Source organism: Hylaeus anthracinus, unplaced genomic scaffold (assembly GCF_026225885.1).
Source record: "Hylaeus anthracinus isolate JK02 unplaced genomic scaffold, UHH_iyHylAnth1.0_haploid 11982, whole genome shotgun sequence".
In the NCBI taxonomy this organism is placed as follows: Eukaryota; Metazoa; Arthropoda; class Insecta; order Hymenoptera; family Colletidae; genus Hylaeus; species Hylaeus anthracinus.
In genome coordinates, this window is record NW_026534330.1 from 9,459,518 (window position 1) to 9,481,349 (window position 21,832).

The following is a 21,832-nucleotide window of genomic DNA, read 5'->3' on the forward strand; positions in this document are numbered from 1 at the left end:
GCTTAAACCTCCAGTAAATAAACAAACGAGTCGCTCAACGTGGCTAGAAATTAACCACAACCGGAGTCCCCCATTGTTGCCCCGTTGACAAAGGCGAGCGAAGCCATCAGAGCGGCGTTTTCCATCCACATCGGCGTTCCCACAGCCAGCATCCAAGAAACTCCCGCGCTTTTTCGCTCGACTCAGCAGAAAGAAAGAACCGAGAAGTCCCTAGGTCGAGGGAACCTCCATCGGTGGAAACGTTGAACGGTTGGAATCGACGTTAGAACGAGGCTAGAGACGAAAACCTAGACGAAAGGAAAAAGCGAAAGAGGAGCGCGGTAAAGAGGAACAGAGGAAGGAGGGCTGGCGGAAGAAAGGAATTGTGAAAATTGCGATTTCGCGGGCGAAAGTACGGGCCTGCCGGCGTATTGATTGTCGGTTGGTGGAGAGAGAGCCAGCGCGCCTGTGCTCCGAGGTTTCCACGCAGAGAGCCGAGAGAAAGGGAGACAGAACGGGAGAGGAAGGCGCGCTAGTAACGGAGAGAGGAGCAGCGAGGGCGCACGGAGGGCGGAGAAAGATCAGGAGAGGGAGAGAGGGCCACAGAGAGGGAACAGAAAGAGGGAGAAACACCCTCGTTCCCGTGGTCCTGCCACCGAGTCGGTTTCGAGTCCAGTCTTCCCCTAGGCACTCGACAGGCCGGTACCTGTTTCTCGAAGCGACACGCGCTCTGTCGTCCTCGCAGCACACACACTTACACAACCACTGTCAACCACAAACACATTCACATATAAACGACGCGTAACACGTATGACTCCGGCACAGACACCACCGCGTGTCTGTATGTACGACACGTGAATACGTGCTCGGTGCGGAGGTAGATCATATATACATATACATATATATAGGTTATATACAGAGAGCACGTACGCGGGCCGCACACGTACAAGATAACACACTCACGCACAGGCACCCACATGTCTACTCACACTGTGTACACGCGTACGCGAGAGAGCGAGCCGCACACACGCAACGAGTGGTCATCATCTTCGTCGTCCTCTTCGTCGTCGTCGTTCGCCACCTTGGTCCACGCATCATCGGCCAGCACCACGCGTCACAGCCACAGAAGAAAACGAACGAGGCCGGACCTTGCACCGTAAAAACGATCGGGCCGGCATTTGTCAAGTCAGCTTTCCGGGAATTGCGTGGCGAGGAGGGATTATCCCCCGTGAAAGGGAATTAAGCCTCGTGCCTGGTTCCCCTCGTGCGAACCGGATCCGGGGAGAGCGACAGTCTCCCGAGCACACTACGAACTCGAACACTGGTTACAGAAAGATTCGATGATAAGAGAGTCACGAAAACAGCTTGGAATGTCATCCTGATCGAAAGCGGAGCTTGGCTATCGGGCGGTTAGGGATCCGATGATAGAAAGTCACAAAAACACTTGGGGGATGTCATTCTGATCGAAAAGCAGAGCTATTGGACGGTTAAAGATTCGATGATAACGAGCTGCGAGATCCCTTTGGATGTCATACTGATTGAAACTAGGTGGGTGGAAGTCGCTGCCGTGACTTTGGAAAGACAGGAAACCAATCTCAAACGGTATCGTTGTCTCGGATCTGTGATCGGTGGATCGATAGAAGGTTGCATCCCGAGAGCAACACTCGCGATATCGTCGACGACAGTTCTGTTCCGCCTGGGGTCGATCCCGCGTGACTTTGAGGAATAGAGGAAGAAACCGATATTCAAACGGTGTCAATCGTCATCTGGGATCTGTGATCGGTGGATCCAGGCAAACGTGGAGAGGAGGCTGAATCCCAACTCGCGATATCGTTGACAACAGCTGACGAGAGAACTGATTTAAACCAAGTGGATGCTCGGTCGTACGCGATTTTGGAAGACGGAGAGAAAATAGGCTCCCTTGGCTTTGTTATCGGTGGAACCTTCGATCCAGACAAACGTGACGATCTAGAAAGCTGAATTCTAAGAGAAAAACTCACGATATCGTCGGCAACAGCTCTATTCCATCTAGAGAGCGCGATAGGGACGAGAGGACTGATTTAAACCAGAGAAAGAAATGATCCCATTGGAGGCTGAATCCTGAGAGAAAAACTCGCGATATCGTTGACAACGGCTCTATTCCATCTAGAGTACGTGATAGAAACGAGAGAACCGAACGAAGTGGGAAAACGAGGAAAGGAGATCGTTCCGTTGGATCTGTGATCAGAAGAATCTTCGATCTAGGCGATCGAGGGTCCCGGAGTCTTGATAGCTCGCGATATCGTTGACAACAACTCTATTCCATCTAGAGTACGTGATAGAAACGAGAGAATCGAACGAAGTGGGAAAACGAGGAAAGGAAACCGTTTCGTTTGGATCTGTGATCGGAGGAATCTTCGATCGAGAGGTCCGGGTCTCGTTAGCTCGCGATATCGTTGACAGCAGCTCCATTCCATCAGCCTAAGCCCCGTCGCTCTGTTGTCCGAGATATTCCTGCTAACCGGTTCACGCTAGCCTGGCTTCACATCCCACGAGCCTAAGGGGCAGCGGAGTTCGCACGCGAGGAAAATTAGCGTCGAGAAAGTTGGATCCCGTCTCGGACGGGTCGTGCACCCTTGTTTTGAAGGGCGACGACGAACTTTAAAGTCGGGGTTCGTTGCACCACTCCTGATCGGGGACAAGTTCTCAGCCTGTGGCAGCAGCCTAAAACAGTGATCTTCCTGCAGAATATATACATATACGCGCGTCTATTTTTGTTCACCTTTCCGTTCGCGACGGGGGCCCCCTCGTTAAACGATTGTAATTATAGTAAACAAAGGAAAAAAAGAAGAAAAGAAAAAGAGAAAGAATAAATAAATAAATAACAGAGAGCACACTTGTTAACGAACGAGATCACGAGCACCGAGAGAGAAGAATTAAATATTTCTATACGTATAAGAGCACACATATCTAAACGATGTTGACGATTTATAGTATATTTTGATCATACTGAGAGCAAGAGAGGGAGAGAGTGTGAGAAGCGAGCGAGCGAGCGAGAGAGAGAGAGAGAGATAAGGAAGCGGATATTAACCCGAAGAGCAAACCGACAAATTACGACAGGCACAATAATAAACGACGTTTAAAAAGTAATATAGAGAGATAATATACGTAGATATTAAACGGCTGAATAGTAGGAGAGAGAACGAAGAGACGAAGATCATTGTTTGAGTTGATTAACACTTGATTATCTATATGCCTGCCGCATTCTATCGACGAGACAGAAACATGTACGACTGTGGCATGGCTCCTGATCGTCAGGTACGTTTAACGATAGTATCATACCTCGCTTTCATCGTTTCGTCTTTTCACGGTTGGGAGATGTAACTGGTATCTCGAATCAGGGGCGATCCCTGCAGAATTGGCGAAAATTCAGATAAACTGTGTAGATACGTTTTTCATTTTTTTTTTCATTTTTTACATGGAGGTTTGTGGTGTTCTGTTAAAAAATAGATTGAAATTAAAAATGATGGTGGCAGGTAGAAGCATTGTTAAGCGGAACAATGTAGGTTTTTCCACGGTGCATGAAAGTATTACGTGAAACGATTATAACTGAATTGGAATTGAGTAGGTGAAAATAGAGACAATCGCGTGAAAAATGTAACGCCGAATTGCATTTAGTTACGCTAAAAGGACGAATATCGAGTGGAAAATCTTATATATTCAAGTCACAATTAATCAACGTTTTGTAAACATTTTAAATATACATCAGACTTTACAGTACCTCAGCTATATTTATATGTATCCTGGAATACCACAGGTGTGCGTAATACTATTTCTGGACTCATACTGTAATCCATTATTTATGGTCGAGTACTACATAGGTTTATGAAATTATGGATTTCCCTTCGAATGCCATATGAATGAAATACAGAAAGGTCGATTCAGTTTTATTGTAGGGTCACACAATAAAGTTAAAAATAAACTTAAGCATAACACCAGCGAACTTTTATTATTGAAAACTTCAAACCGAAAGATATTGTTATCTAATGTTTAAAAGCAAACAAGTTTTAGAAATTATCTGGTTACTTTGGATTAAAAAATGACACTTAAAACGTTTAAAAATTGTATTTCCATTGTAAATCGTTTTTAAAAAGCTTAAAAGTATTGAAGTAACGTGTATTCAATGAAGTACTAACTCGGTTTCCCTTTTTCGCTAACCTGCGAATTCAATTACTGCAGCTCGTGTTGAAGTTTGTATAACGTAAAATGATGTAATCCTTTGAAGATTTAAAATTCAAATTTTAAGAATAATAATATCACTGTCCATTAGTACATTCGAAAAAAGCCAATTTTTCATTTTTAAAGGAAGTCGTACGCAAATATACTGATGTGGGGTAATTTCAATTATACATTGCAGAATTATTTCTCATTACTACTCTGGCAGAGTTTATTGTCTTTATGTCTCTATTATCACTGTACAGTATTTAAACGATACATTCGAAACACCTGCTCAAGTGAATTTTAAAATGGCGGGGAAATAGCTCATTGCAAAACAGAGTTAATCGCGAATTTCTCGCCGCATTAATTCAAGGAATAATTTAAAACAAACATGCTCGTGCTTTGTATGCATCGTGCAAATACAAATATGCCATTTAAAATATGCGCGCGATTGAATATTTGTTTGCCTCGTTCTCCGCGACTCTTTCATCCTTAAACAAAGGAAGAACGTTGTTATTTCTCATAATGGTTGATAACTAATTAATGAGCTTATACACAATGAATTGTATAAGAACTTTGTTATTCATAAAGAGACAGGGGGAAATGATATGATCATAATACATTTTGCAAGGAAATTTAACTAGTTTCATATTTATCAAGTTATTGAAATGCCCTATTGAAATGATTCTAACACATTAATTTACGAAACAGTTCAATTAGTTTCGATGTACCTGAAATACAATAGAATGCAACAATTTTTTTTAAAAACAAGGTTCCAGAAACATTAATGCAATAGTGACAAAGCGAGTTGAAACGAATAAACGGCTTTCAAACCGTCGAATAGGTGAAAACATTTCCTCGATAAATTCTCACTGAGTCCTCGATATAGGCCACGGGAAAAGTGGATTGTTACACGTCATAACAATTGTTGTAAAGTACAATAGAAGAATGAGTACTCTCTGCAGCGTCGTTTTTATCGAGTTTATTAGCACAAGGAGATCGGTTATTGAAATAAGAGTTATCATTATTCTGAAGAACGACTCCAAAAAGAAATGCCCATTGCCGGTCATAATAACGAGATCATATAACTTATTGCTTTCACCAGCCTCTGTTTGCGTAAATATTGAAAATTTATTTTCAAATTGGATACTGTGAAAGCAGCTAAAATGAATGAAAGAACATTACAAAAATTAGAAAAATGTAGTTAATCTTGTAGAAAGGACGTTACCTATTATTTTATAATTTTCAAAAGTTAAATTCCTTATAGAGAATGTAGGTAATCAAAAATTCAATTAATTTTATAGTACTTGTTTGATAAAACCATGTAATGTCCATTCAATTATGAATATCAAAATTGATTCCTAATTTAAGGCATGCTATTTTTCTGTCTTAAATTTCCTCAAGTGTACAGTACATCTGGGTGATGCACTAATGGTTAAAAGTTAACAATTTTTACAGAAAACGCGTAAATGAAAATCAGTTTGGAATTTTGCTCATTACAACCGCGATGTCGTTATTTCCGTGCTTGTTATAACTAAATCTAGATGTACTCGAAAGGGTACGTCGCCCTCGTTATCAAACATTTTGGCTCCAAAAATCTCATCTGTATCAGACATTCGGCAAGCGTTCCGTCGCGAATTCATCGATGGAATGTGTAATCCATCACTTCCACGAGAAACGCGGATTGAATGAAAAACGAGAGGGGAAAAAAAGAAACAAATGAGATGAAAGAAGGGTGCTCGAGGAATAAGTCTAAAACGGCGGCCGCGTTTCTACGAAACGACGCCTTCGGGGTGTCTTTTGATTGGCGTGACTCTCTAAGAATTTCAAATTAAAATGTATACGCGGGATCTTTGGAAAATTCGCGTTTAAGGGAGAACGAGAAGCGGATCGACGCGAGTCTCTTTCCATTCGTTCATTTTCCCATTCGTTCGTGATAGAATATAATCCCCAGGGTGAGAATACGGTTTCCATTCGTATTGGTGATAATTTCCGTTCAATTCTCCGACTATATATAGTCCCATTTAATAACCATTTACACTAGGGAAAGTAATTTTTGCCGTTGAAACTTCAATTTCAAGCAGCCAGAACGTCTTCTTTTATCATCCCATAAATTACTGAAATGGGTTATTAGCGTCTCGATATGGATTATTGATCGTGTGGTAGAGTTTTTAGGAAAGACTTATTTCAGCAAAAGAAGCTTGCATTGTCTATAAATAAACAGAGATTACCAATTTACTTTAAATAAGTATTTTATTTGCATCGTGCTAACTTTATATATTCAATAGTCACTACAATATAAATAAAGTATTAATATATAAGAAATAATGTAATCAATTTAATCTTTTCGTAGCATATCGAGAAATCTCTGTTCCAAGTAATTTCACTAGTTCTCGTATAGTATAATTGGATATTACTTCTATTTGTTATTTTTGTATATTACGATTGTTACAACGAAATGTCACACGTACTTTATTGCGGTATTCGTTTCTTTCATTGCCATTCCTTTAGAATTCTTTAATTTAAATTGTGAAATTTTTCTGGAAATTTTGTGTTTTCCGTTATTATCGGAGAATAGATATTGGAAGAAGCTATTTAATTAGAACCACGCGTTAACCGCACTGTACCCTTTGGTCGGTTAATATATGCGCTGACAGGCTGCAGGTGACAGTCGGTTGTAAATTTAAATTATACCACGATAGCCCTCATTATTCTCTGAATTTTTCAAAGCATACTTTATGGCGCAATTTAACTCCGTATAAATCAACTTTGTAACTAGAAAATTGCCGTAGGAATAAAACGTTATTTCGTCGTTATTTCATTATTTGTTCTTCCTTGTTAAAACAATCTATAATAATCGATTGACAGGTGAAATTTTTGTTTACTATTGCAAATGTAATATGATATATATATAATAGATTGTGCTTTTAGTCATAGAGTTGCTTTAGTCGAGATTAGTTCGAGTCTCATTACGTATTGGTTATTTCTCCCCAGCAAAAAAATCATCACTAATCGCGAGACACGACTGCAACCATTCATTTGCTTTAAAAGCTTAATTACCGAGGAGAAATTTAATCGAATTCAGTATTAAGTTGCCTCCTTCGATATTATTAATTTACCAATTAAAAGGCTCAAGTTCCCTTCTCGTACAAAAGAATCTCAGTCGCTATTGATGCAGTAAGAGTTCTCCAGCGAGTTGCTGTGAAATTAATTATGCCAAAGCGAAAATTTCTTTTCGCCTATGAATTTATTTCGCAATTACTCCCGCCGTCGGCGCAGGCATTACCAACGAAGGCGAGGATTTGATGAATCGTTATTCGGAAAAATTGTCCCGGGGCTATAGATTCTTCCGTCGCCATCGTGATTTAACCCTCGAGTCTTTTGGGGAAAATCCGCGACCGGAGAAAAGCCCACCTTTCTCCGCCATTCCGTGTCCTCTCTTCTTAAGAAGAAACTACCGAGCTTTGCTCTCGTGGCCAAGTCTAAACCAAGCGAATCTTCTATTAAAGCCAGCTTATTAGACCCTGCCAGGAACGGTTCGAGCGGATATACGATATCGTAAAAGAAAAATTATTAACTACAGGTTCTAAAGCCTCCTCGCTTTTTCCTATCATCATTTAGTAACGCGAGTTCGAGTAAGAGGAGTCTATTTTTGCTCTGAATACCCTGTGATGAATTGCGCGAGTCACTCTATCTTTATTGCGTTATGTGTCTCGCGCTTGAACCAGCGGGAATCTACCAAAGCTTCATTTTTCGTTAACAACTCGTCGACTTAATTGAATCAACACTTTGTGCACCTCTACAGATTCTACTTGTTTACTTAGCGTGCAATTTTGTCGTCCTCTTTTGTAGATAGGGAATATTCGAGGTAACATATCGCAACATAACACAACGAAATACGATAAGACAGCATGCAACAATATAACACGTCATACTTTGTAATTTAATGTCACGCAAGAATGATGTACGTACACACGTTAAGCATAACACCCAACTAATCTGCTCGCAGCGATCGACACGTGCTTTCACGCTCGTACAGTTCCATCGACAAACTTTATTTATAGCAGTCGCATAAAGCTGCAGAAAATGTCGCGAAATGGAAAAGTATTCTTTTGTTTATATTTTATATGTTGCAGAGAGACTCGATTATAGTGGTCAGCCAAATTGTTAGCTGAGGTAGTCGAAAATCTTATTTAAAAATTCAAGCATATAACGTGATAGGTGTGTCAAATATATTATGGAATCTAATAAATGTACATGTATATTCGAAATCAATTTATTCGGTGAAAGCATCATTTTCAGCTTCGAATAAGGTTTTCATATTAAATTATTTAAAATGAAAATATGTACCACATTATTACGTAATTATTATATGCCAGCCAATGTTGATAAATGTGTTCAAAATATACCCAAAAAGGATTCAGTTTATCATTCTTATTAATGGTAAACCTATTTCTAAAAATTGATTGTTTGATGCTTCAAATTTATATATTCAAAATACACTTCTAGCATACTCAACTTACAATCTATTACGCTTGACTAATTATTTGGTAACTCACTTCTCTCATTAAGAAGATTATTATTAAGAGCATTTCCCATTAATGCTCTTATTACTTTACACTTCTCTCGATGAATACCGAAGTCTTAGACACGTTTGGTAGCACTCTATACCCGCACAAATGCACAGTATTGAAACACTGAAAAGTCTCATAGCGAAATCTGGAGGTACATCGAGAAAATGAGTTTACGCGCCAGACAATGAGTTCGCATTGCAATAAAACCGTGTTCGAGTGGTTTTCAATGCTCAGTTTCTGTCGAGGTTTTCCTTTGGGGATGGTGGACCAGGGTGGTATTTGAATTCGTTTCGTTGCATTGTTATCAGGAATTTAGTTTACTATGGCTCGTTGCAATTCCTCCTGGAAGCTTTGTTTTGCGCTGTGTAAACTCGTTGCAAAAACAGTTCAGAATATTTTTGCAGTATTCGAGGGTAAAGATACAGTCTCTCAAAATTACTTGAACGATTGCGAGTAATGCGAGCGATCCGGGTACGACGAAATAAATGAATAATATCGATCGATAGTGTTAGGTTATAAAGGAATAATAAAATCTATATTAGATTATTCCATAAGTCTGCATATTTTTGCTTGAATTAATTGTATTTCAAAAAAATCAATTCAGATATTGTTTTATTATTTTTGTATTTCTCTAAATTAATGACGATGGAATATAACTTTGGAATTAATTGATTACATGAGTCACGCAATTAAAAACCTCGTAATAAATTGATTTACAACTGAACAAAGTGTTGCGAAACGTAAAGCAGGAAGCGAAAGTACATTGCACCGTCGATCAATGAATTCCAGATGCTAAGGCAGCGTAAGCGCCGCGTGATTTTCATAATCACCCCCTCTTGGATTAGCTGTCACGCGATAATGAATATATCGTTCGAACATGATTTCATCGAATCGCCGGAGGCATTGATTTCACTCGGTACAGGTCGTTACAGTCGCGACGAATCGTCTTCCATGGCATATCTACGGAATCGCTTGGAATCCAATCACGGATAAACGGATTACGTTAACCCTGCGCGGTATATCTTTGTTTACATAGCAGTATCGCAAACCAGAGCATGATGCAAAACCGTCATCCCGTTTTCCTGCTTACCAGGACGTTGCTGAAACGCTCATACATACGAAATGAGGACGAGCCGCGGAGAATTTTAATTAAGAGATTATTTCTAATCCGCGAATTTGAGAAGTGGTAACTCGATGAAAGAGAGTATTTAGTAGGCTTAGATCAAACTATGGGAGGGTATGTAACGATAAAATGTTAATACCTTCCATTTTTATCCGATAAAAATATTCACGGTAACATATGGAGGCACATCGTTTTTTTTTTTTTTTTTTTTTTAGAATTGTAGATATGAGATAGCTGTCGCTTGGTTTTGTTTGCAAAATCGAAATTGTAAGCGTGGAATTGCCAGTGTTGGCCCATGTACCAAATACGCAAGCTTTTTACAAGACATGAGTCGACAGTTCATGATCGATATTTAGCTACCGCGTTTGCAGAAGCATGTGGCGTTTATGACGCATGTAAATTACTCGCATGTAACGACCGTAGCATGCAGCCTGATAGGCGTTAGTTCTGGAACATTAATCGACGATTTTATCAAGATTCAGTGTAAATGTAGTTATGGCCGTGAACATTCTACTATGTTTCGCCACGGATCACCTGTTACACGCAAACTGCCGAGTACGTGCAAAATGTACATCGAGTGGAAATTTAAATTGTTCTGAAATGCTATTTACAAACACTCAATTGTTTTCCTACGAAAATGCTGTTCACGTTGTCATGAATCGTTACTGTCCACATTGACGATTGTCTTTGACAAGTTTCTTTTATCGTAACTGCGATTCGATGATTCAATTATGTTCTTTATTTATATAAATTGTATATCGACATTGATGAAACATAATGATATTAGGTTAGTGAATATGAAATACTGTTTATGCTTATGAAATTTTAATCACACTTTCTTAGTACTTCTAATATTCTACATATGACTATATTTATAATGAAAAATTTATTTGGGAACATCCAGCCTATCATTCGAAGTAGACAAGTATCTTTAACAGATACAGAGGATACGGATACTAATAGGACACTAATGAAATACTAATTAAAACTTATTTTCCATAGTGGCTCTAATAACATAATCAACGACTTCGCATTGCTTGTCATTCTCAAAACAACTATTTCGACAAATATATTTAAATGAAGTACTGTTATTGTTGATATACGCTTCGGCCCTTAATTCGTGTCATTTTTAGCATTCGAAACGAATCCTCGTTGGTACCCAGAAATGTACGGAAGAAAGACGAAGTAAACTCTCGTTAAGGCTGCAGCTTTTTCAAAGCTCAACTTTATGAAAGCGAGATTAGTTGGCGAGCCAGTTACTCGGAGGCGAACCAAAGTTTGGAAACTGTGCCTTTGTTCCATCGGTTCCCTCCCTCATCGAAGTATGTCGGTGTTTGGTCGAGCGACATGAACGAGATAGGCCTCGAACCTCGAAACACAGTGAAAGCAAATTGATCGAATAATTCATTTTCACCCGTTCGTAACTTTCGTTTCACGGCAATGGAATCGCTCGTTGCTTAGTGTTCAGGGGTAAACGATGGTCAGCTAGCAACCACCTAGCCGAACCCAGTCGAATTTTCTCATTTGAACGGATTGATGGGTTGCACCCGAGCAGTTACGCGACGGAAATTCTGCCTGCTTTCTCAATCGCGGGGAAATTGGGTCAGATTTGCTTCGTCATTCGTGTTTACTAGTCTTGAGAAAAACGAACGGAGATGGTCGTGTTAGAATACTTTCTGATGTATCGCGTCGAGTGGGAGGAGTGAAAAATAAGGGTAGTGCAAGAAAAGAGAGTGTATGGTGCATATAAATTCATTGAAATGGAATAGGAAACATATTTATAAGATAAATGATTTCACGATGAAGAGCTTCATAAATATAAAAACTGAAGATTGAAGCATTTTAGTTTTTATTGGAATATCATTTTAATAAGATGAGCATTTTATTGAATTATCTTCATTATTGGAGAAGATTGAGACAAAGTTTATTCAACTTTCATTTGTAATATTTAATTCTATGTAAGATTTATTCAGAATATTTTAACGAATTTGACAAATTATGATAAGAAAAATGGTTTAGTCACCAAATTTTTTGATTCGTCATGTTCACTGGGTATATATGTACATATTATTTAATAATAGAAAGTATTTACTATGGCTAAATATTTAATATAGAATAATTGAAGATAAAACAATATCGATTTAATTCAATTAGAAAGATGTAATCAAACTTTATTTAACTTTCTGCACGTGGAATTTAATTCGAGTTTTGTTCAAAACTATTTTCAGAATCTCTACATAAATGTAATTACAACGCCCAATGAAAAAACCTCTTTAAGATAATGCAGGAACCCTTGAAAATAGGTTCCTTAAAATCTAATTATCCCTAAATAATCAAGTTTGCGTTTGCACATTTACAATTACGGAACTTTTTTACACTCTTCTTTCAAACTTTTTTCTGGCGTATACAATTAGGCTAAGCTCTTCCGTAATTATAGCTTCGAAACCCGTTGTTACTCCATCTCCGAGTATTCTACTGAAACTAGGTTACGATTTCTCTGTTTATACAAAACTTATCGTTTACAAGATACTGGTCGTACTCGTAATTTAAATTAAATAACAGCAATAGATATGAAACTCTGAAAAGAATTTAAAATTGTCAAATTTTAAATACCTGAATTAACAATTGTAGTTAATGAACAATCGATTCAGACCTCTATTGCATCAGGTGCAGTAAATTATATATTAAAGTTCACATAATTTAAGTATTATATTGGTTTTTTTTTAGAACATTAATTTTTCAACTTTTAAATTTCGCTTACATTATTGGGATTACAAAATTTTCTACGATAATAATAATTAGTTAATGTATATAAAGATTGTCACCAAAAACTGACATTGTTGTTTATCTGACTCACTTGGAATTAATCTGTAATTAATTCCCTTTTGTATTGCACCAATCTTTACTATTATAGATTTATTATAAAAGCTTGAAATGTTCCTTTATCATTCAGAGCGTCAATGCTGTTATAACATCAAGATAAAACAATGTTCCCACTGTCAAAAAACTATGACACAGTTTTTGTCGGAACTAGTAGTACAAGGACTCGCGAAATGACCCTAGTAAATTACGCAACTTTTCTCGCGGTAGTTTTGAAACAGTACGACACGTGAAAACATTTGTCCCAAAAATCAATGGGAATCGAACGAAAGAAGTCTGGAAAGAACATTTTCAATCTTCGCGAGGAAAGGACGAAAATTCACTCAGGATGTTCGACCTTTAATAAGCTGCCGTTGGAAATCTCGTTACTTTGCCAAGGAAAACTTCCACCGGAGGATAAATAAAAGGCACAAGTAAGGAAAGCGAAAAGAAATAAGGTAGTGAGGACTACGGCGTGGGGATAGTCGGAGATGCGGATGAGGGGAAAATAGCGAAGTGAGGATGTTCTGTGACGGATAGCGTGAACGGTGTAAAAGCACGGCTCATGCATTTTTTATAAGAGCAGAAACCAGGGGGATGACCCCTGCGTCGTCGAGAGTAATCGCATGATATGTCGAAGGATAGAGAAAGGACGGGGTTTGAAGAGTCAAGAGGATATGATGAAGGTTAGATCGTGCACACGCTAACAATCGTTCACTGCGATTAACACGGAATCCATAATTAATGCGACATCTGAACATTTCATGTCTGCGTGTTACGTATTTGAACATCGTCGATATTGAGTACTTCGATTTTTTGTTTCAGTCCGGTTTTTAATATAACCTTATCTCCGAGGGAAATTTAATAGTTTTATTTGATTATTATCAAAAAATTATAAAGTAGACTCACCTTTTATTACTCAATGGTTATTTATATAACAGGATAGTCTTTGTCTCTTCAACATGGATGATTGCTAGTAAAATATATACGCATTCCAAATGATTAATTTTATAGTTTTTTTTGAATTTCAATGTTGGTAATTATGTGGATAATAAATTATAACGCCATATTGCCAGCGAATCGATATTATCTGTATTTCGTGGAATTACCACCAAATGAAAAATCATATTTTCCAATCTCTCTTCGCAGCACCCAATTAGCATTCAAGTCTGAAATATTTTAATTATTCATTTTAATTACGATACCAATTTTAACAGTTTATCGTCCCTCGAATATTCTTTTACGATATTCTCATTATCCCGATTCGAACGTCATAAAACATATTCGATGAATGAACATATTACTTGAAGGTATACTTTTTCACAGGTACACCGTGTGCAAACGAAAAATAGATTGGGAACGTTACATTGTTTATATACATATGCACACCACTCACTTTGAAGAACTCTACGACCCTAATTAAACCCGAATTGAATATTCACGACTTTTTTCAACTACTCGCCACGACGAAATTCGTTTTTCCCTGATGAATTCAAGCGATTTCACACAGCCCACTGCGGCTGGTTCCTCTTGGAAGCGTTTTAATTAATCACACAGGTGAATTCCTTTTTCTGTTTGCGGACAGATGTAGATAATTAGCGCATAATTTTCGTGAAGATATAACGAAAATTAATTTTTCGAGAATTACGATAAATATTTATATAGACTATAAATTAATAGGTGGGTCTCGATATCGAATTATTAGAAATTATTATTAAATAATTAGAATTTTCTTAAAGGAAGCGTATTAGGAATACCAGCGTGAATTTAGTAGACATATTTAATAACTTTTCAATGTGTTGCCTAAATTTTTAAACTCAAGTGCAATAAATATCTAGGACATTTCAAGCTCGGTGTACTTACAAAAGTGTTCTTTCTGTTTAAATAATTAACGTCGTTTTATGGATAGGAAACGGACCAACCCAAACAAATCATTAGAGTACAATTATACAATTATTATTGTCCTCACTAAAATAAAAATAAAATAGAATATATAATTTAAAGACATAATGGCATTTTGAAGAAGGATTTTGATATCGTACCAATCTGCTTTAACCTCGAGGGAGCCAGCAAAGTAAAAGATGCAATGATATTCGACTTGAGTTCGGTAGGAGCGATAAACAGATAAAAAGAGAACGCGGTTCAAGTTTCAAGAGAACTTCGAAGGTAGGACACGTACCTCCTTTCAAAGTATTGTAGTTTCCGCAACTTTTCATGTGTCAGTGTAAAATTCAGAGGACATATTCTCAAGGACGACTCCAAAAAATCCAATGTTTAAACAAATTGGTCTATTTAATATTCCTGACAAAGGTAGAGCAGAATTGGATTAGATGACGATTAAAAGCACTTTATACTGGTCTATACATTCATACATTTATAAAAATTATATATATATGTATATAAACATTAATATGTACACATATATAAATTGAAGTAGCAGTACATACAGTGCATCGTATTCAACTTTTAGTTCTAATAATATTATCTTTATGTTTCTAGCCTGATCTTCGCACTTCTCGAACTCCCATACTTACAAATTTAGCCGAGTGCATGTGCACACACCAAATAGCAATTATCGCGCTGTGTTTAACACTTAATATGCAAGATTACTAAATTCATATAAAAAGCTGCGCGTAACGGGCGACGCGTAGTAATTAACACGTCTACTAATTGTACCACTCCTCGCGTCACGAATGTTTTCGAGAAAAACAGTCGACGGTAAAAATACGTAGGGTGCGTGCGAATAGCCGTGTCAAAGGCGAGGAATTAATTGGCACCGAAGAACAGTGGAAATCTGCACGTAAAAGGTATTCCTTAGACCGAGAAAACTCGGTTAGTTCGTGAACTTGGCTCGTTAGATGAAGAAGCGAACTGAGAGGGGTTGAGAAGTGATTAAAGCTCGAGTTGATGTCACGCTTCGCATAATTTGTGCTTTTCGAGTTCAAGTGGCCAGATTTGACTTCAATTTGCGTTTCCTTGGGAGTGGCTGCCTTTTGTTTGATTTAAATTTAGATTAATGCGACCGACTGGTTATTAATACCGCCGACCCAATTCCCGATTAACACTTTATTTACCGGGAGCCTATTTATAGGCTTTTTAATTCCAGTATTTAGTTATTCGAATTTATTTACTGTGTTGATGGTTGTCTACGAACAGTGTTCAGCGTTTGGTAACAGACTTGGCCTTCAATGTACCTAGTAACAGTATGGAGGAATTATTGTCAGCCTAGATTGACATATGCTACTGTAGAAAATTTTTTTTGAATTAAAGTCTGCTTCTCACTTGCCCGGTAGATAAAGTGTTAGTATGTCGCGATTGTTTTCACCGTTACAATGATGTCGGAATTGCACTAACCGAATTGCGGTAGATAAATGTCATGTATCTGGTGCTGAAATAGTGTGCAATATTTGTTGCTTATTGAAAATCGGTTTCTGAAGCATTGTAGTGGCTGCACTCGCCAGGATAGATAGATTACCTAGCATTTTATCTTCATTATAAAATACAGGTTTCAAAGTATATTAAATCTCAGGTTGTCATTAAATTTTTCATAATTAGATTTTATTACGTAAGAATCAACTGTTGCGTTTCTCATATACTATAATATCATATCAACGCGGAGGACTTACAACGTACAATGAATGACGTTATGTAAACAGAATTTTTCACCGTTTTTCCAGGCGGAGATCGTGGTTGGTTTATCTACTTATTAACGTTGTACAAGTTTATCAGTTCCGGGATTAATTAGACGGAAGCAACCGTGCTTGCGATGCGGCAAGCTACATGTAGTTTATGTAATGTCGTGGAATAACTTTCCTCCCGCAAGAAGGACAAACTTATACAAGGAATTTGTTCTGTATGGCGTCGCACGATGTGTGACCTCCTCGTATTGAAGTAATGAATTTACGAGTTTCTGTCCGGCCATGCGAGTTATAACACGTACTTTTTGTCGTGGTCCCATAAGTCGTAGGGGCTTGAAATGTTTTCGAGACGTGATATTTCACGAGGAAACGTTCATTGAACGTATTCTTCGATATCAAATTGGTCTGGAGCGAGTCATATTTAAAATTATGAAAGTGAAGCTTGCCATAGTAAAATCGATAACGTTGATTTTTTTGGACAGTATTCTTCGATATCAAATTGGTCTGTAGCCTGTTATATTTAACCTTATGAAGAGTAAAATTTACTATTGTAAAATCGATAACGTTGATTTTACTCGTGATGAGTCACTCATTATTAAAGCTTTTCAATCTATTGATGGTCGTCTTTTGAACTGCTAATGTTCAATAGTTTTTTTTGCGTGTAAAAACAAATCATATTTTGATTGATTCATATTCCATTCTATTATCAAATTTATGAATTGCTTTCGTGTTTTTAATTTTTAATAGGTGTTTTCTGTTGATGTTAAAGACCACAAACTGTTGGTCACTCGCGTTTAACAGTAAATGATCTGCCGTGACCACGACCAACATCATTAACTCGACATATTTAACCCCAGAGATATTGCCAATTACTCTCACCCTTTGACAGAGTCGCGTCAATATTTGCAGTATCGCATTTATTTAAACTGGTAGCGCTTAAAGTTTTGATCGTAGTAAATTCCCGAGTTTTTTTTCGAAATTCGAAATACTATGACTAATACTTTCAAGTTTCTAAATACCACTAAAATGAAATGACACATCGTATGAAATAAAATTCAGTTCAGTCTAGGGATCCAATATAAACGACGGGAATGTCAATTTTGAAATTTTCGAAGAACGTTTTATAATTTGCACCGTCCGATATTCATATAACGATTCATGGGAATCGCTACTTCCAAATGCACATCATGAGTTTCCTATTTCGAAAGGAACGGAAATGTCGATATCGGTTTAACCAACTGCCGACATGCCATCCATTTGGTGGAAACGTTTCAGGAATTTTAAGGCATGGGAATTCTCATGGAATACGAAAACACAAGTATTAGGGCGGTATTAAACCACGCGTTCCAAATCTTGATCTATCGCAGTTTACCATTTTATGAATTTATACGCTGCACCTCGGATATTTGAAGGATGCAATATTCTACATTCTATGTCGACCATGAAGTGTCAGAATGGAGCTTCGAATACCTCGCAAATTGCTTTAATTCCACATGAATTCTCATTTACTATTAATAAGATCTATGCTTAAATTGAAGAATAAATTATTTTGAGTTAGGTCGTACAATATAGTTACTCTTTAATTAATATATTATGTAATTGTTAGTATTTAAAGTTAATAATTCGTTTAATACGAAGACTCATATTGGACTTTTCTTGTTGTATCTCAGAGTGAGAACATCTGCTGTAAAATATTTAATAATTAATCTAACAAATATTTAGGCTGTTATCTAACAGAATAGAACACACCAAGCAAATAAAGAAATGATTGCAAAGCGAGTCCTCGTAATTTAAAGCCACCGTGCGCCGCGTTTGCTCAGCGATTGCGTGCAAACATCAGCCTTGGTTCACCTACCGCGTGAAAAAGTAAACGATAACGAGTGGAAAACGCGTGAACCTCAACTGACCCCGTTCCTCGTCTCGGAGATATTAAAATTTTCCGCGTGCTCGCGGTGAAACGTGACAGATGGGGGATAAGTCCTGCCTAAAACGAAAACTGTGATGGCGACAATGCTCCGGCTGAAGAGAAAACGAACCCCCACGCTCGCGTCCCGGCGTCACGTAACTCCGTTGCTCTTGTCTGGATCCGCGACATTTGACAATCGTTGGAACGCAGACCCGCGAACCGTGAGCCAACCGTAGAGTAAAGGGTCGCGTCTGTGCTCGTGGACGTCTATGTTTGTGTGTGTTCATTCGATTGTACGCATTCACGTCGCAAAACAATACCTCCATGTCCGTCCCTTTTCCGATATTCCCTCCCCCTCGTTTCTCTCTGTCAATTACTCTCCTATTTCTTCCTCTGCTACCTCCCCTGAAGCCCCTCGTTGCTTCTGATTTCTTGCATGGCATATGGATGCTGTTGGTTCCGAGCTTCTCATTCTTCCTCGCGTCGGCGTCTTTGCCGTTACGACGCCGCCCTTTGTACGTTTCGTTTGTTATGGAGGGAAGACTCGGTAATGGTCCGAAATGCTGAGGTTCAAGAATTTTTGTCAGGAATTTGTTCAGGAATTTTGAATTCAGGAGATAGATATTCTTTATGGGAGCGTGCTTTGTGGCGGAATCGGTGCTTTAGGGTCGACAGTGGTTGGTTTATCTGAATTAATGAGGAAAGAAAAGAAAAGAAAAGAGATTTAAATCTTAGAGTTGATTTGAAAAGGAAAGAAGAAGAAAATAAAGGGTTTTTCTAAGGGGGAATTTTTGTTTAGTTACAAAATTTGTATAAATATTCTATGTCACCTGTGTTGTGTTTGGAAATTTAATATCAGGGAAAACTTGATTCGATTTATTACCAATAACAGGGGTCCTATAATTAAAAACTTTAGACTAAAATTACCTTATTCGTGTCAATTTAATGCATAATCTTTTTCATTTACGAACTCCGTCAATATTAAAAATTTCTTCATAAAATGTGCATATTCTTGAAACATGTATATCTTGGAAAATGAAGAGGTTGATTTCTTCTTCTTATCGATTCCTCTTAGCCCCATTCGTTGAGAGATATAAACTACCTACGTCTTCTTCGAATATTTAAAAAATTTGTATTTAACGTACTTTGGTCGCCAAGGAGACTAACAACGTCTTAGGAAGTAAACATATCTCAAGTACGCAGTCAATGAAACCCAACAGTAAACTCGTAGCAACGAGGTCTGTTTACTTTCTTCGCAACGACGTGTTAATGGGTTAACAGTCTGCGGTACACAAAACAGAAGTAAAAGGATATCTGAAAATTCTTGTAAGCACACGGATTACGACGCACTTCAAAGGCTGGCGATAATTGACAGTAAGCACGAAATGCCAAGTAACGGAACACGGATTTCTAGGAACGAAAGCGCAAGCAAGACATTGTAGGCGTTCGTCTGACAAAGAGAATTCCTAATTGAAACTCTAACCTTTCGACCAGCTTCTGTGCAGTAGGAGTGCTTGAAACGAGGAGGTAATGTTATATGGTTTTGAAGGGACAAAGTCAATCTTCTCGAGAAATTTAACATTAAAGCTTAAGTGCTCGTTTATCCGTTCAAGTACGACTCTAATTTACAGTTGAGGACGCAGAGTGGTTGCAAAAGCGCCTAGCTATAACTGGCGACGGGTTTTCTACCCTGATGCTGTACAACACTGCTGGGTAACATGCGTGCTTGAGTAGGGCAATAGTCTAAATCAAGTAGCGCGATCGTCGCTATATTATGAGAAAGTATTATATATTACTAGATTGTGGATTTATATGCATTTAAATCTATAAAAATATGTACTAATGCGAGATTATATAAAATATCAACAATAATCTACGTGTTATATCGTTTAGAAGGTAAGACGATAATTCATTGTAGTTTCAATTCTTTTGCTGTATCACTGAAAATACGCTCATAAACATCCACAGTCTAATTTTTATATAGAGATTCCTGAAAGCAATTGATGTTAATTTGTGACTAGAACGGATATAAATGATAATATATAAACGGGTATTATTATTGGTCCGCACACATTTTTATTTAATTTATAAATTGTGACAGCGTGTATAATTTTGCCTAAAGTAACGTATGGAGGAAAAATAAATATAATTACTGATCGTTCCTGTGCATTTAGACTTTAGGGGCATCCTGCAAAGCTCCTTTACATTTTCCATTCACTTTGCTCTTTCCCCATCCCTCGATCTTCCAATTTCGTTACCAAGTTCATCGATAGCCTAAAAGAATATCAACCCCAAATAGCAGCGAGACCCGTTCACGTCAGCTCACCTCTCTCGCCATCCCCGATTATCGCCCTGGCCCACTTCTCATCCCTCCTTCCGAAATCTCCATGCTTCGTCCCTCTTCATACACATTTATACGTCTACATATTCATACGCCCACACATCGATCCATTTATACGTTCATGCACCTATATTTGCATACAGTTTCTGCGCCTCTAAGTACATATAGATCTACTTTACATCTTTTCCTTCGCTCCCCCCCCCCCACCCGCCCACGTTATTTCTTCGTTCCACCAACCTGCTTCTGCTTCCGTTTTCCTTCACCCAGAAACTCTCTTTCTCGTTTTTCTTCGCGTCTGTCTGTCTGCCCTCGGCTGTCTGGCAGCCCTCGTGGAACAGTTTAAGAGGGGACGGCGGCTAAATGCATTGTCCGATTGTGTGGAAAATGAGGTGTATAGACGCGGCCCTCGCGGACCCTGCAGCTACAGGCCAAGTAACGGGGTTACTCTCGTGCAGCTTTCTTGAATACACGTTTGGCATTTACATGGAGAGGGATGCAGGAGTCGGAGGGAGGATCCGTCTCTCCGTCTGGTCGTTAGCCGACAGACAAAACAATCCGAGCGTAGGCGCTTTCCATTGCGAGCGGAGGAAAGCTTCGCGTGTGCATCAGTCACGGTTGGTTTTCACGGCGACGCCGTGATGGAGCATTAATTAGAGCTGGTTTGAACTCGGGTAATAACGAGCTCTGCTTCTCCGTCTACTCTGTATCATTTTCGCAAGCTTTTTTCACGATTGGTGATATTTAGACGTCCATGTTTCTCGTTAGTCGCGCGGCTGGCCGGGAATTCTTCAAGCTTTGAGCTTGAATAACTAAGACGGCGAGATAACGAATATTTGTAGCTGGAATGAAGAAATGAAAAATCTTTCCACTTGTAAGACTATACTCTCCATGCATTTATTGTTCTAATAAAGATCTTTAGAATAGAGACTTTAGGTTTTTCTTTTTTAATACCAGTTTAACCATTTGCACTATAATTGTTTTCTTAATTTGTTCTCGGTCAACTCTGATTTAATTTATGTGATTTCAATACATCATCTTAAGCACAAAGATACATTTACGTTATAGTTTGTGCTCGAGCAATTCTGATTTAATTTGTCTGTTTTTTAAATCTTATCTCAGGTGTAATGCAACTCCTCGCTGTTATTCCAGATCATTGTTTTATAAACGAAACGATTATTCAGAGAGAATACAGAATACGAAAATGTTTAAATAAAC

The 21,832-nt window shown here is 38.2% G+C and overlaps 1 protein-coding gene across 3 annotated transcripts in view; it reads left to right on the top strand.

Moving 5' to 3' along the window:
* LOC128886049 (alpha-catulin) overlaps window positions 1-21,832 on the top strand; it is a 95,211-nt gene that overhangs the window by 27,370 nt on the left and 46,009 nt on the right. Inside the window, exon 1 of one of the 3 annotated variants that reach the window (XM_054140583.1) lies at window positions 2,774-3,276. The exons of the other annotated variants lie outside the window; for them this stretch is intronic. Within the exon in view, the coding sequence (XP_053996558.1) occupies window positions 3,211-3,276 (66 nt within the window). The 5' untranslated portion in view covers window positions 2,774-3,210. Of the gene's footprint in view, window positions 1-2,773; window positions 3,277-21,832 lie in introns of those variants that run through there. 3 annotated transcript variants of the gene reach the window in all.